Source organism: Microchirus variegatus (assembly GCF_963457635.1).
Source record: "Microchirus variegatus genome assembly, chromosome: 14".
Classification (NCBI taxonomy): domain Eukaryota; kingdom Metazoa; phylum Chordata; class Actinopteri; order Pleuronectiformes; family Soleidae; genus Microchirus; species Microchirus variegatus.
In genome coordinates this window covers 3,943,915-3,961,125 of record NC_139815.1, presented here as the reverse complement: position 1 = coordinate 3,961,125, position 17,211 = coordinate 3,943,915, and the positions used below count along the sequence as shown (strand labels likewise).

General features: G+C 39.5%; 1 protein-coding gene across 1 annotated transcript; it reads left to right on the top strand.

Moving 5' to 3' along the window:
* The first annotated feature begins 899 nt into the window (after nt 1-899).
* LOC310936864 (uncharacterized protein) lies at nt 900-11,473 on the top strand. The gene is made up of 12 exons (XM_083901019.1): nt 900-1,180; nt 2,882-3,021; nt 3,113-3,230; nt 3,322-3,419; nt 3,501-3,814; nt 6,830-6,883; nt 6,998-7,098; nt 7,180-7,301; nt 8,738-8,861; nt 9,079-9,215; nt 9,555-9,672; nt 10,165-11,473. The coding sequence occupies exons 1-12, from the start codon at nt 1,129-1,131 to the stop codon at nt 10,566-10,568; spliced, it is 1,782 nt and encodes a 593-aa protein (XP_083757145.1). The 5' UTR covers nt 900-1,128; the 3' UTR covers nt 10,569-11,473.
* Nucleotides 11,474-17,211: the final 5,738 nt, after the last annotated feature.

The window sequence follows — 17,211 nt, the reverse complement described above, 5'->3', positions numbered from 1 at the left end:
AAACTGTAATATTAAAGCTGCATTGTGTGATTTTTGTTGTCGATGATATTATTCTACCCCCGTTTGGTTTTCATGAACAGAAAAAATTTAACTTTTTTTTGCTGCGTCCATCTGAAAAGTAAAACTATCACACCTGACTGAGGGAGTGTTAATGTGTATACAGCAGCAGCGCAGGGCCCGCCAAACTGCTGAATGACTGGGTATTTTGAACAGAAGAATGAAATTATGTAATTTTTCATGGCCGCTTCCCTACGTCTTTAGCCGTCTCATTTTACTAGAGCAAAGTTGCTGTTCTCTTCTTCTGTCTTGGTATAAAACAAATCACTTCCTGTGTGCAGCGCCGTACGTGACGAGATCCATACTGAGATATACTGTTTTCTCAAAGGTTTAGTCGACGCTGTGTGAGCTCATGGTTTGAAAGAAACAGAAGTCCATTCATACTCGGAAGTTACGCACCATAGCTTTAATGTATATGTGTAATGTAATGCTGGTTTAGGCAGGATTGTTTAGTGTTTTTGGCCAATAATTACCTCTAACCTTTTAAACGAAAATGTGTTTTTCTTTGGTTAGAAAGCTTTTAAATGGTAGAAAAGCAGCTGTTAGTCAAGGTTTCTGATCTCAGTGTGACTTCCTAGTAAAATAAAGGTACGAAACAGAAGAGACGGACTACAGCAGCTGAAGACCACACCTGATGTTTTATCAGCTATGTCTAATAAGTGGCTGGTGAGTGGGTATCAACTTTTGCTTATTCTTGCACCAAATTCAACTTAATGTATTTGTTCCTTTGTTTTAACTTAAATTATATGCCTCCTCCTCGTTCTCTTCCTCCTCCTCTTTCTTGCTCCCAGGCTCCAGTTCAGTAGCCTGGCTGCAGCAGGTGTTGCTGTCAGTCACATTTACAGCATGAGTGAGTGGGTTTAAGCGCAGCCAGGGAGTGCGAGAAATGTGGGCAAGAAGCAAAGAAACCCAGCCTTTGTGTGCAACTTAAAACCGGCAAAGATCCAGCTGGACGTCCGGACTTCGATCTGGATCCAGAGAACATCATCTGGAGCTACAAAAGCTGGTGTCAGGTTAGGTTTTTCTGCTTTGGGGCGTCCCTGCCCTCGTGGACGTTGGACGTCTTCAGACATGGACACTCAAGAGTCCAAGGCTGTGGAGGAATCTAAGCGTGAACAAGAAGGTCAGAATTGGTTTTCTCTCTGTTGTTTTAGTGACACTAACGTTTTAGTGACACTAACGTCCCAGTTTGCAAGAAGTGTGCGTTGAAATATTGATCGCCTGTGAACAACTTTCTCTCTCCTTGTTAACGACCAATATAACAGATATTTATAGACACACAAACCTATTAAAGTGATCGCCTGTCAGGTCCTCCTCCATGGGCTCCCCTGACCTTTCCTCTAAATCACTGTTATGCATAACTGAAGCTGTGCGTCATAGTCTCTGAGCAGAGTGACACATAGCTGAAGTCTGACCCAGGAGCGTGAGGTTTCACACCAACACCACAGGATCAGATCATGGGCCTGAACGTGTGATCCGTTTATAGAGTGGGGAAATGAATGTTACCATGTCATGTGATATGATAGGAAAACAATGATAAATCATCTGCCTGCTTCAATTCAAGGCTGCAGTATTTCAGTGGTCCAGCGCGCTTGGAATGGAAGTGTGAGGAGAGTGGTGTACGTGCATGTACTAATAAATGTTGCTAAATTTTACAAATTGTGCCCTTGATTTCATTTGCGTTCAATCAGAAGAACACCGACAGCGTGTGATGTCTCGACAGCACTCTTTACTGCCAGATCACAGCCCAGTGTGGGCCCCGGAAGGCTGACAATATGAGTCCCAAACAGGATTGTCCTGCCTGACTCTACTCATTTTCTTTCTTGCTTTTCCATAAGTGATAATAGTACCTGCTGCTTTTTTTGGTATCTGCTCTGGCGAGGTTCCAAGCGAGCTGAGCCCATCAAAAAAATGGTTGGTCAGAGACTCTTTAAGCGAACAATGCCGTACTGAACTGTGCATTTTAGAGTCCATTTTAAGATTATTTTATTTGCTTTTAAATCTTTAAATGGTCTTGCTCTGCCTTACCTCTCTGAGCTTCTCCATCCCTACGCTACTGCTCAGTGCTCCTGGAGGTACCGAGGTCTAAACGGAAGCTCAGAGGGGAAAAGCTTTCTCCATTGCCGGTCCCAAACTTTGGACCGCCCTTCTGCTCCATATTAGACAGGCCCCCTCACTGTCCATTTTTAAAACTCATCTTAAAACCCATTTTTATTCTTCTGCGTTCAACTCAGCATGAGACTCTGCTCTTGTTTTAGTGTTTTGTTTTCAATATTTAAACATTTTTATTGTTTTATAGTTTTACTGGTTTTTTATTCTTTAAACATTGTTATTGTTTATATATATATATTAAATTGTTTTATTGTTTTTATTTTGTCTCCTATGTTTTATGTGCCATGTTTTATTTATTGTATTGTTAAGCACTTTGTACCAGCTATAGCTGCCTAAAGCGCTCTATAAATTGAGTTGAGTTGAGTTGAACTGTAGAATGTTTAAAAGACTTAAAAAGACTGAAAACATGCGTTACTCTCCAACGTTTAGCTAAGGAAACATCTAAGTTTCTCAACATTTAACAGAGGAGTCTGGTGTATTTATCTATGTATTTAGCCATCGTGAGCCCGCGTCGCAACCCATTCAGTCAGTTTGGTGAATTATTCAAAACTTAATTTGATGCATGTTGTTCAAAACATATACACATAAATCTTAACTCAAAGGTTTGAGAAATTCAGCAAATTTCTTTGGGCACCTAGTAAAAAAAAAAAATCCCCAGAGACCCATTTGTAGCTTCATAACACATGACGTCTGTCTCTTCTTTTGGACACAGAGTTGGCTCAAACAATAATGGCTCGGAATTTCCACCCGTCTGTCATCGGCCCGGAGGCCTGGGAAGGCTACATGTTTTCTGATCTGGAGATCCGCATCAAAGAGTCCACGGACCTTTACGGAGCCGTGCTCTGGCCTTCGGTGCGTCCAGACATTTTACTGACTATTGGTCACCTTCTGTGTATCCCTCTCGCTTTCAGCCAGTGAAAAGAAATTATGTGTCTCCCAACAGGCAATGGTGTTGTGCCATTTCTTGGAGACCAACCGAGAGAAATACAACCTGACAGACAAAAATGTGATCGAACTGGGTGCTGGGACTGGACTCGTCACCATTGTGTCGAGCTTGTTGGGTATGAAACCTGCTCTGAGTTTCACTCCCTTTGACTAAAATATTTCACTTTTAGATGTTTGCATCTAATTAGCGTCAATGTTTCTCCTCAGGTGCTAAGGTGACCTCCACTGACCTACCAGATGTCTTGGGGAACCTCCGGTACAACGTTGTGCGCAATACCAAGGGTCGATGCAAGTACACCCCAGTGGTAGGTTTTTCTTGTTGTTTTCATGTTGTAGGGATGAAAAAATAAACAAGTTGATATAAATCAACTTTGAATCACCTCCAGGTCACTGAGCTCATTTGGGGTCCGGAGGTGCCGAAGCGTTTGCCTCGCACCACACATTGTTTCGACTACATCCTGGCAGCCGACGTGGTGTACTCACACCCTTACCTGGACGAGCTGATGGACACCTTTGACTACCTGTGCCAGGAAAACACACACATTTTCTGGGCTATGCGTTTCCGCCTGGACCCAGAGAACAACTTTGTGGATCGCTTCCAGCAGCGTTTCCACCTGGAGGAGCTGTATGACCTTCCCAGCCTCAGTATCAAACTATACAGAGCCTGGAGGAGGGACAAGAGCACCACAGACCCTGAAGTGTGAAAAACAGACTCACAACACATGTATGTGACGTCATTAAAGACCCAGATGAGTCTCCTGAGTAATTTTCTCCAAAGTTGGAGCCATCGCCGATGTTTATTTTTGAGTTAGTCATCAGGGGAACATTAACAACTGTTCACCTCCTAACATGACGAACAGCTGATCATTTGAGTACAGCTAAATATGTATCTTAGATTGTAAATGTGTGTGTGACCATGTAGCAAACGGTCCTGACATCACCCATAAAAAAATCTGAACTACCGTTTTTAAGCTCCCAGAATCTCAATTTGGGCAGGATTATGTTGAGGTTTCGCATCAGGAAATTCAGAGACGTCTGTTGGACGATAGCGCAGGTCAATGTCGACTCAAATGTGCCGAACTTTGACTATTTTCTTCTAAATTGAACAAGAACTGAAACTGTAATTAATACCCAAGTGTGGTCAGATTCAAACTGAGTTGTTTTTACAACCTGAGCAACTATTGAATAGATGGCTATTCAATAAATTGCTACTTCTGGGATAGATTTAGCCAGAAATGTATCATAGAAATATAATAATAATGGTTAAATTTAGAGGTAAAGGTTACAGTTAAGGGCTAAGGTTTGAGGTAGGGTTATACGAGATGTAATGCCAGTTGGCTCACTGGCCAGCTAGCTAGCTAGGGGACCGTACCTATGTTCCCCGGGTCCTATGTTCCCCGCTTTGTATGTGACCGGGGAACATAGGACCCTTTCTCTAACCCTAATCCTAACCCTAGCCTAGGTCCTATGTTCCCCTGTCACATACAAAGTGGACCTTTTTTGGGAAAAACGGGGAACATAGGACCCGGGGAACATAGGTATGACCCCCTAGCTAGCTAGCTTATCAACCATGTTTACACATGTCTCAGGAAACTGATTTACTGTATAGTCTGTTCTATTGTGACTCAACTAGCTTTACATCCCAAAAACTTTAAGGTTGCTGATATATCAATGTTGCATCAACACCTTGCTCCCAATCATAAAAAAATGTCCCCAAGGGGACGACAAATAAACTTATTTATTATTATTACTAAACATATCGGCTATGTTTTTTGATCAACAACAAACTTAAAGGTGCATTATGTTATAAATCTAAAGAAACTGGCCATAAAATCCTCCTAATATGTCACAGAGACTGATGAATAATGTTCATATAACAAACTGAACTCACCAACAACAACAGCACTGCCAAAATATTTGCATTAAAAAAATATTTTGCAGACTGCAAATCATGTTTATGTTTTTGAAATCATGTTTTGGCATGTGGCGCCACCTACCGCCGTCTATCAATCATTGCAGTCAGTAGAGTCTCAGCTGCCGACCAACCACGGGTTGCCAGTACTAAAAGACCTTGGTGTTTTGAATTTGAATGTAGTAACCATTTTTGGCCACATTCTTACATATGGCAACTTTAAAAGTGGAACTGACATGACTGCAAACTTTTTGAGAACCAAATACCACCTGTAGAGAAACATAAACAAAAGTCCCAAGTCCTAAGATCACCAGCAAAACACTTGGTTAACGGAGGTCAAATTAAAGATCACGTCCATATTGGACAGTTTGCACTGCTTCAGTAACATGAACACCACTGTCACCAATTTTTTGGATGGAGTCGTTAGGAACCACCTGCTTTTATTACTATGTGACCTGATACATCTGATCTCCAGTTGTGATTCCAAGTCCTCCAACATCGTCAGGGTAATTTTTTATCCTCTTATTCCTCATCCTCACGTGGTGATACGTGTAGTACGATTACTGAAAGAGAAGAAGCAGAAAGAGCCGGATTAAAGATTCTGCGAATGCTGGAAGTGAAGCACCGCGTAGGATTGTACGCTCAAACAGATATACGCTCCAGCTGGAAATGGAACAAACATCCCTTCAGTGAGATGCAGAGCTCAGGTGTTGCCTCTTGTGAATAAAACGGAACATACTGTGTTTTGCCAAATAAGGCTGCACTAGACCCTGTGCTTCTGCCCGATCCCTATTATCGTGTCAAAGGATGGAGACGATACCTGAAACTTAAACTTCCAGGCTGATCCTGTTTCCTGCCATGTTGAGTGAAGTCAATCAGGGCTAATGCAGGGCAAGTTCCAGGCCACATTTTTAAAAATAGGTTTTGATGATTTGCAACAAGAAGACCTGAGTTGGCAAACCCGTTTGGAGCAAGGGCCTTTCTGCATGGAGTTTGCATGTTCTCCCTGTGTGTGTGTGTGTTCTCTGAATTCCTCTCGCAGTCCAAAAACATGCAGATATGGCAAATTGTACAGTCTAAGAGTGACTGTGTGAGTGGATGGTTGTTTGTCTCTATGTGGCCCTGTACAGGGTGCCCTAACCTTTTGCCCTGTGTCAGCTGAGATTGGCACCAGCGACCCTCATTGACCCTCATTGGCTTGCGCCAAATCACTATCTCAAGGCAGCTGACAGAAAGTTCACGACCGTTCGTTCAATGGTCCTTTGCCAGGATGCTTTCAAACCAAACACAAGTCATGTTTTGGCCTGGTGCTCAGCGGTGCTTATCCCCCTGTGTCACTCTCTGAGGACGACCGTGCAAATCTAATGCATTCCCAGTGAAACGTGATCTGGACTTGACGTCCAGTCATCGAGTTATTTTTATTTTTGGTTAAAGCTAGAAAACTGTTGTTTTACAACTCATCTTATGATCGTGCAGGTTATATTTAGTATGACGTTACAGACCGTGGAAGCTTCCAGAGCAGCAGCAGCAGCAGCCTAGAGAGGTCCATGAGCGCAGATCTGCAGTCGTAATGTGGCAGTCCCGCCTGGCTCCCTCTCCAAACTATCTTTGTTGTTGTTGTTTGTGTGTGTGTGTGTCTGTGTGAATCTACGTGCGCCCCATTCTTGAAACCTGCTCGTGTTGATTTCTCTTAGGTCCTACATCTAAAAATACCCTTGTGATGAAGATGGGTGTGTCCAACAGGATGCTGAGGGTATAAGCTCGCAGTCCGCGATCTACAGATGCAATATTTTCACTCTACAGATCCACGCATTTTAAGTGGGAAAGCAGCAGCAGCAGCAGCAGCAGCAGCAGCAGGTAGGTCATAAGTTGCAAATTGGGCATAAACATTTGACTTTATAGTTTTGTATGAGTGAATTATATGTAGACAGCTTTAAAATGTGGATGTAATGTTCGATGGTTTGTGAACAGAACTTTCTACATGAGTCATTTGTCGACATCTTTTGTGGAGGATATAAATTACATGAGACCCAAAACGAAGGAGGAAGGAGGAGGTGAAGATGAGGGAAAATGTAAGAGGAACAACTCAAGGTGTATTTTCTTTTTTATTGTAGACAAATGTGAATGTCTGACTTTTATGGTATGTTTATCAGATGATTCTCAAATCAAGGAATTAGCCCTCCAGATGACCTGGCCTCCATGTTTCTTCAACAAAGCAGAAGAAGAGGATTTTCATGTTGTGGGACAAGAAATAATCACTGAAGAAACTTTGGACGTGAGTACAGCAATGTTTTTGGAATCTGGAACATCATATTAATACATCAGATGAGTGTCCTCTTACGCTGGTTGATACCAAATATTTTAATGACACTTTTAGTCTCGGGCACCCTGTCAGGCCTATCTAGCACTTGATATTCATGACCAGTGCACATCTTTGGCTGATCTCATACACCACAATGTTAGCACAGCCGCAGAAGAAGAAGAGAAACACTGGATTAAGGACTTCTGAGCTCTAAATCTAAAAGAATAATCTGTTATTGAGATAAAAAAAAAAAAACACATCCCTCAACTATTTCAGCCCCAAGTGCAGCACACCCCCCAATGAGCTAGCTGGTCAGTTAGCAGCTATTTAGCATCATGGCCACATAAATATAAATATGAATTACCAAGACAAAAAAAACACATAAATGGGGCGTAGAATGTGATTCCAAGAATGACAGTACTATGACAGACAGTAAACCAGTGTATCTCCCTTATGCCTTACTCAGCCGCCAGGGGACCGTATCTATGTTCCCCGGGTCCTATGATTTCCGGGTCCTATGTTCCCCGCTTTGTATGTGACCGGGGAATATAGGACCCTTTCTCTAACCCTAATCCTAACCCTACCCTTTTTCAAAAAAAGGGTCCTATGTTGCCCTGTCACATACAAAGTGGACCTTTTTTGGGAAAAACGGGGAACATTGGACCCGGGGAACATAGGTACGACCCCGCCGCAAGTCCACTTTTTAGCATTTTTCAAATCAGGATTTGGGTGGAGTTAGCTTCAGAAGAGGGGCTTTGGTTACCATTTAAGACTTGTTTCTACCTAGCAATAGACTGGTTCAGTTTGGTGTTATCCATGTATTTGCTTTTCGATTGTCAAAAGTCGCAACGCGTTTGGGCAATAGTAACTGTTCCGTCCCATTTTCCTCCACCCTATATGTGCTAGCATTAGACACTTCCATCTCCTGAAATCCCTATGTTCCGAAAGCACTATGAGGTTTGACCTCCTTACCCTGTTCCGACCAGCTCTTTGAGATTACAATGTAGTAATATTTCAAATACCGACCATGCCAGGAGGAGGCAGCAAGAGGTCCTAGAGATGGAGATCTAGTCTGCATTTAAGCCTCCTGGCGTGATGGTCCTGAGCCTGTGGATCCAGATCCTTTCCACCCTCTTTTTCTGCCCGCAGGTCCAGTGGTCATGATTCTCTAATCCAGAAATTATGAGATGAGTGGGGGAATGTTCTTGAAAATGTTTGACCAGTGGAGTCTGGAGTCTGCCTTCCCTAATGTTGTAGAGGTGTTGTTTTAAGCGGGTAAGGTTAGGGTAAGGTTTAGCATTCTGTATTCTGTAAGGCTTTCGGAACATAGAGATTTCAGAGCATAGGGATTTTGGAACACATGTGTGTAGTGTAGCCCACTAGACTCTAGTCTGTTTATTGGTAAACAGGGACATGTCTCCCAGGGAGGAGATGATGAGGAAGAAAAAGACGTATGTGATGTAGAGGAAGAAGATGACAAGGCCTGTGATTCAAACTGCAGCAGCTCCACAGCCAGCACTGGAGATGTTACAGGTGAGTCAACCTCATTCATTCATCTGTTATCTTCTACTTATCCTATGATGATCACCCAAGTATGTTCCCATTCAATTAGTCATTTAGTAAGAGTCTAAGAATTAGACAGAAGCAGAAAGTTCTTCTGGATCCTTACTGTGGAATTAAATTAATTCACATACAAAGCGATGCTATACATGACAAAGTACTGATTTGCCTGTTCTGTGTGCGTTGACAGGACAAACACAAACACAAGCTCCAGCTTGGCGTCCCAGTGTAATCTGCAGCCTTGGTAAAGACATCTACAACTACGTAGGACATGATATTGTCATTTATGAATCCATAGACTCCTTTGGGGCTGTCATGTGGCCAGCGGTGAGTGTTTTTATGCTGCAAACCTCATTTATCTGATCATCTCACCTCCTGTTATGTACACGATATGGACAAAAGTTGAATTCAGGTGACATTTTGGACAATGCTATGCTTCCAACTTTGTGGCAACACTTTGAAGAAGGTCCTTTTCTATGAACAAAGCTACTGTTAATTGAGTTTTCTCAATGCTCTACCTACAATGGACTGGCGAACTGACCAGGGTGTACCCCGCCTATCGCCCAATGTCAGCTGAGATAGGCACAGCACCCTCCATGACCCTCTGGTGGAGGATAAAGCGGTAGAGGATGGATGGATGACTTTTTTTTCTACTCTTCCACTCAGGCGTTAGCTCTGTGCTCCTTCCTGGAGAATAACAGGGAGATGGTGAACCTGCAGGGGAAGGAGGTTCTGGAGCTGGGATCTGGAACAGGACTGGTAGCCATCGTGGCCAGTCTCTTAGGTAACAACTGCATTTATACAAATGATATGCTAGTGTATAGTATCCACAATTCATTAGGTTGTACTGCATGACATGTTACTGATGTACGTTTTAAAGAAGCATTATTAGATGTAAATATTTTCCAGGAAGCGAAGAATCTTCCTGGAATATTAAGCTAAACTAAGCTAAATAAAAGGGATAGTTCAGTGTTTTTAATAGTGTTTGTATGAGGCTTTTTTCTTTCATGGTCCCTGCTTTAAAACTGGACACGAGCCATTTATCAAAAGGTTTGCTAAATAAAATGTTCACCTACTTTAGTTTATCAGCTCCACTCCGATCACATGCCCTGGTGTGCAGTTGAAGAGTACAACAGTTCTGATTTCCCTCCAAACACCACCAGAGGGAGCTCACGTACCACTGGTGGTGGTACATGTACCACAGTTTGAGAACCATGGGGGTCAATTTGAAGCACTCTGAACAAACTCTGTTCTGTTCCTTCTCTTGTTTTTATAGGAGCCTCAGTCACAGCCACAGATTTACCAGAGGTCTTGAGTAACCTCAGGGCCAACGTTTTGAGGAACACCAGGGGGCGATGCAGACAGCTGCCCCAGGTGACAACTCTTTCCTGGAGCTTCGAAATGGAACGCACCTTCCCGGCGTCCGTCTACCGGTACGACTACGTGCTGGCGGCAGACGTGGTTTATCACCACGACTTCTTAAAGGAGCTCCTGGCTACTATGAAGCATTTCTGTCAGCCGGGGACGACTGTGATCTGGGCCAACAGGGTCAGAATGGAGTCTGATCTGACCTTCATTGAGAACCTCAAAAAGACCTTTCACACAAGTTTACTGTGTGAAGATGGAGACATGAAGATCTTCATGGCAACCTACAGAGGGACAGAGACAGTGGACAGATAGGTGGACATGACCAATCAGATAAAAACTAATGACCCAGGTGGTAAAAAGGCAGAGACAGTTCTGAAAGTGTGCTTACAGCTTTTGTGTTATGTTAGGAGTAACAAGTTACCCTTAGGAGTTCTGTGTTTGTTGCACTCTGCAGTCTCACCACAGGATGTCGCTAATTTGCTGAAGTCAAATAATATCTTGAGGCATGGTTCTCAAACAGTGGTCGTTTCACTAAACCAGTGTGTGAAGTATATGTGTACGGAAGAGTGTGATGGCCACATAATAAAGAAAGAATAATAAATTGAAAGAAAAAATAATAAAACAGCATGAATTCTGAGCTGAAAGAGAGAGATTAAAGTCAGAATTCTGAGATTACAGAAAAAGTCAGAATTCTGAGAAAAAAAATCTGAATTCTGAGACGAAAGACAGAATTCTGAGAAAAAAGTCAGAATTCTGAGATTACACTTTTTTCAGAATTTCAGAAAGTGTTATTACTTTTTTTTCCTTTCAATTTGTTTTAACAGACTGCTCTAATCCTCTTCTGTATATGTGAGTTTGCTTTTCTATTTTTTTTATTATATATTTTTTTACTGTGATTGTTTTATTCTTTTGTATTTTTATTTTATAATTTTATTTGAATCCCTATTATTGTGTGTGCTTTCTTGTATTTGTCACCTCTAAAGGACATTTTTTTGTCCCAAACCTGGTCCTAATCAGGCAGACCCTCATTTCTGAGGAACTGGTTAAGTTTGAATAATGGTTAGGTTAAGTTTAGGATTAGGTATTAACCAGTTATGGAAAAAACACTTTATTTAGTCTGTGTCCAAATGAATAAAAGTCAATGCAGCAACCTCATAAGATTAGCTGCATGGACTTGTGTGTGCATGAAAAGTGCTTTACAAATAAAGAATGATTGATTGAGCAAACAATTGCATTATACATAAGCTGATTACAGTAATATTTCCTCCATATTATTATCATCATGTTATTAATGTTCAGTGATGATTTTTTTTTATGTTTAACGCGCTTGGACGAGTTTGCTCATCCAGTAGGTTGCAAATCGCCAAAATGGACGCCAAAAGTCAGAGTTTGGTTACAGTTTACTTTTTTGTTCGTCTTGGTCTATATCATCTTTTGTATGCCGAAGTCAGAGGGAACTTCCTGTTTCGTGGCTAATGGTCGGAATTTGGGCAAACTTTCGACAACTTTTCACCTTTAATGTGTCTAGTACACATTGGTGTTTTTTTTTTAATGTCGGTCTAACAAACACGATCGGACGAATTTGCTTATTTACGTCAGGTGCAAATTTCCAAAATTGGACACCAAAATTGAAGAAAATGGCCTAGTTCCTGTTGAGTTGAGGCCATGGTTACGGTCGACTTTTTTGTTCGTCTTGGTCTATAACATCTTTCCACCAATTTTCAGGAAATTCTGTGGAACTCAATTTTGCCTCTGTTTTCACCCTGGGGGCGCTACAGGGGCGCTGCCCTTCGTGGCTGGGGCCCAAATGCACCACGAGTGTGAGTGCTTGGGCCCCAATACTGGATAAACACTTATTTTTTATGTATGTATTTATTTATTCAGTTAGACAAATATCTGCCTTTTTTTAAATTTATTTTTTTATAATTTTTTACTTTTTTGTTCCAACTTTTATTTGAAAGGATTTGTACTTAAATACTCCCATACTATAATTAATAACATAAGGTTTTAGGTTATTATTCAAAACAATGAAGTTGCTTACAGGCGTCTGCCCTGGTGTAATTCTATGTACGACCACTTGGGGGAGCTGGAGTGATACATACATCCCGCCTCACTCCACCGCCATCATCATCATCATCATCAGATGGGAAAGCAGTGGAAAAAAAACTAGCACCACCATCCCGAGAGGGTAAGCAGGAGGAGATGAATGAATGAATGAATGAATGAATGAATTAAAAAAAAAAAGAAAATGAAATAAAGGTAAGTTTGTAACTAATAATGTCAAAAAGCCTGAATTAAACTTCTTCATCCAGAATATTCTTTGGTTTCTTTAGTTTTGGTCATACATCAACTTAAATAAATCAATCTATCTATCTATCTATCTATCTATCTATCTATCTATCTATCTATCTATCTATCTATCTATCTATCTATCTATCTATCTATCTATCTATCTATCTATCTATCTATCTATCTATCTATCTATCTATCTATCTATCTATCTATCTATCTATCTATAAAAATGTCTTGTCTTGATTGAGTAAAAATGGTTACATCTGATTGGTTGCCAGCAATTTGGCGTCGCTGTGACGTCATCGCAGGAGGAAGCGTTTGGGTAAAAGAGAGAAGAGGAGGAGAGGAGGAGAAGAGAAGGAGGAGGAAGGGAGACACAACATCATCAGCAGCAGCAGGAGCAGCAGGAGCAGGGGAAGAAGAAGAAGAAGGAGATCCACGCTGCAGAGCGGATAAAAACACGCGGCTCTGCTTCACGAAACCTCATCATCACAGGATACAAAGCTCTTTCACCCACGGCTCACAGCGCGTGGGAGGCGCGAGATCGGCTGCATGGTGAATGCTGTATGTGTGTGTGTGTGTGAGAGAGAGAGAGGGGGGGGCGGTTATCCATCTGATCCACGCGCTCACTCACCTGCACATGAGCTCAGATGATGCTGCTGCTGCTGCCTGCACGGGCCACTTATACCACAGGAACCTGTGTCTATGTGTGTGTGTGCGTGTGTGCGTGTGTGTGTGTGCGTGTGTGTGGAGGCGAAGGATCCAAGCAGGACGATGGAAAGTGAGTGTTTGAGTGTTTTTTTTTTTTTTTTTGCTCTGATATTGAACACATCATGTCAAACAGATAGATAGATAGATAGATAGATAGATAGATAGATAGATAGATAGATAGATAGATAGATAGATAGATAGATAGATAGATGTGTGTCCGTTTTCTCCTCCTACAAAGAAAGTGTCGCACACTCGCTGTATGTCAAGGAATTTAATCCGAGTTAGAACCGCTGACGTCACACGCACGTACTTGACAAAGAGAAGCGTGAGTTCACATGTTATTATTCAGTCATATACATTATATTCACAAAGATGATTGTCTTCATTCATATACAACTACGTGAAAAAGAATATAAATACAAAATAAAATGAAGTCAATTTAGTCAAACTGATAATAAGTCACAGAAATATCGACTCATTATCAGTATTATAGATTTATATATGGATAGATATAGATTTGGCACAGACTGAAGTTTGCATTTCAAGTCATTTTATGTCACACTTTATTTACACAATCGAAAAAAATAGGTAAATGAATTTAGTAAAACTGTTCATCTGTAAAAAACAGAATCACATAAATATCCAAGTATTGATCAAATCATTACCATCATTGTTACCAGTATTATAGATTTACATTTCACACCGAATACACAAATTCAAAGTTTCAAATTCAAACCACAGGTAAAAATGAACGTCCATTAAAGTATAAGTCAAAATAAACCAGGTTGTTAGTTCAAATCTAATAAAATCACATCAAATTTGAATACCTTAAGTGTGTTTTTAAGCAGGAATTCAAAAAATAGGATTGTTTTAACGAAGGTCAGTGTCTTTTTGTTGGCTCAAAATAACAAATAAATAGTTGATACCGAAAAAAAAGAGTTAAGAATTGATCTGAGAACATCTGCATTTCCAGGTTTGGGAAAACTAGAAAACATAGACAACTATTAATATATATATAATATAAAAACACAAAAGGTTCATAATAAGGAAGAAATATGTGAATATAAATAATTTGACTGTTAAAAATGAGTGTTAAAGTTTTGAGAATAATAAGGTTAATAACTAATGTATACAAAATGAGAAAATGACATTTAAATAAATTAAAATACAAGAGGAGTGTTAGTGTTTGTACATTTTAATTTAGACTAAAATGAATTAAACAGCAGTAAAGTTAACAACACAAACAAAATGCTGAGCTATGTGCAACAAAATGTTGTTGTGTTAATGACAATAAAGTTTGTCAAGTCTGATTTTGAAATATACTGGATAAACACTTTTTTTAAATTATGTATTTATTCATTTAGACAAATATCTGTCTTTTTTTTTTAAAGAAATCTTTACTTCTTGGTTCCAACTTTTATTTGAAAGGATTTGTACGTAAAAATACTCCCATACTATAATTAATAATGTAAGGGTTTAGGTTATTATTCAAAACAATGAAGTTGCTTACTGGTAAAAATGAAGAAAGAAAAAGAGAAAATTAATTTATTTGACCTTGTTTTATTGTCATTTGCACTGTAAAAAAAAAAAAAGTAGTTTATTGTTTCAGAATTGAAAAAAACAACAAAACATGATAAGAAACTGCAAATATAAACAAACAAATATAATCAGAACTTTACAGAATACAGTAGAAGACATGATGATCATTTCAACGATAAATATGTGTTGATCCACCAAAAAATTACAAAAGTTTATCAAATATTCTCAACCTTATGAACTTTATAATGAACTTTATTATGAATACTTTATGTTTATATATTATATCTATTTAAAGAAATGAATGTGGGGATGTTAGCTGCTAAATTAGGACATTTTTCATCCTTCCATCCTTGGCCCCTTCTCCTCCTCCTTTTCACTTTAAATGAAGTTCAAAGTAAAATATTCAAGTTATATAAATTAACTTTGTTCATTCAGGTGTTTTTTTTGCAGAGTATATTTAATTATTAAAATTTTATTTATTTTGTTTGTTTTGCAGGAAACCTTTTGAGAACTTTTTGGTCGTCGGGACAAAGCCCAGCAGAGCAGACCGGAGCGTGTTCCTGTCTTTGGTTATCTAGCTGTATGAGTGTTAGCCGTCCTTCATAAAGCTAGATAACCGAAAGTAGGAATGACCTCCATGACCTTCGACCTCCTGCCGTGATGACAAGACAAGAAGAAGAAGAAGAAGAAAGCGAGAAAGAAAAAGCCAGAGACACAAGAGGACATAAGGAGGAGAGTCTCAGGTATTTTAACTCAAAGCATAAATAAGCCAAAACTTTCTCTAAATCAAACTTCACATTTGGAGAAATTACCCTCCAAATAATTTTCTCATGAAAGTATTTTTCCAAGTGACACCAATTGCACTCAATTATGTCACTAAAACAGACACAAATAAGAATTAATTTTTTTCCCCTCAAGTGTAACGCAGGAAGATCACGTGACAGGTTTAACTCTGCATCATGAGTCAGAACCTCATTCCTGAGGCACTGGGTGTTTAAGTTCAAGGCTTTAGATTTACATTTAAGTTTGGGGATAATCTTTTGATTTAATCTGTCAAAGAAGAACTTATCTGTGCAATGTTAATGAATGACGTTCACACAACGGTTGACAAACTTATTCAGGCTGAGCTGAGGCCGCATCCTCTTCCTCCTCCTCCTCCTCCTCTTCCTCTCTTGATTGAAGCATATGAAGGTCAGAGTTCATCCTCACTGTCTGAACACTGTCATCGTGTGTGTGTGTGCGTGTGTGTGTTTGCATGTGTGTGTTTGCATGTGTGTGTTTGTGTGTGTTTGCGTGTGTGTGTGTGTGTGTTTGCGTATGGAAGGAAGCCATCTTGACGATGGAGCTGTTGTGCTGCCTCTAAAATGGATGTGTGTGTGTGTGTCATCAATGATGTCGTGTGTGTGTGTGTGTGTGTGTGTGTAGATCATCAGTGACGTCACATGCTCATTAGTGAGGTCACATGAGCGAGCAAGGCCGTGTGAAGGTGAGTCATTGCTTGAGTCAGTGTGTGTGTGTGTGTGTGTGTGTGTGTGTGTGTGTGTCTGTGTGTGTGTGTTTGTGTGTGTGACAGTAATGAATTCCTGCACATGTGGTCTGTGATGATGTCATGAATGGACACATTCTAACAGGTGAAAGGTCAAATAAGTCTAGTCCACTCGAGTCTATTGTAACACTTTTATGAGTGATGGCCTAATTTTAATGGTAATGTTTTTGTTTTTATAGCTGATATTGTATATGTGTATGTATACATATGTATATATATATATATATAAATATATATATATATATACATATTTATATATATATATGTATATATATATACATATATATATATATAATTTAAATTGCTCACATGCAAAAGTGTTGAGTAAAGTAAAAAGAAAATGAAACAATTAAGTAAAGAAAAGTCGCTGTAGCACCATTTAGAATATCACTGCATAGGAGAATGATTGATAAACTGAAGTGATCAAAGTCGCTGTTAAAGTGTTATTGTTTAAAATAACTTCAATAAACTTCACTCGTTTCTTAAACAGAAGTCATTTCATTTTTTTTAATGTTTGTCCATCGTTTTTTTTTTTTTTCAGAGTGAAGCGTGCATGATGGGATAGATGAATGAAAACATTCAAGTCAAGTCACTTTGGTTTTACACTTAAAAAGACTTTAAAGACAAACATCTTATACACAAATAACACACACTAATATGTGAAATAAATAGTAACATTATAAAAGTAAATGTCAACTGCGAACACAATTATTTGCAAATGAAAAATAAGATTTCCGGAGAAAATTAAAATTGGTAAAAAAAAAATAAAAATAAAAATCTCTAATCAACAGTAATAACACTGTAAAAAGTGTATTTTTATCATTAATATTATTATTATTATAATTAGCAGTAGTAATAATAAGGAAT

Excerpts from the sequence above, each read along its gene's own strand:
- LOC310936864 (XM_083901019.1), top strand. The coding sequence starts at position 1,129 with ATGGACACTCAAGAGTCCAAGGCTGTGGAGGAATCTAAGCGTGAACAA. Across the intron at positions 3,231-3,321 it reads CATTGTGTCGAGCTTGTTGG|GTGCTAAGGTGACCTCCACT; the intron begins GTATGAAACCTG and ends GTTTCTCCTCAG. Across the intron at positions 7,099-7,179 it reads AGGTGAAGATGAGGGAAAAT|ATGATTCTCAAATCAAGGAA; the intron begins GTAAGAGGAACA and ends TATGTTTATCAG.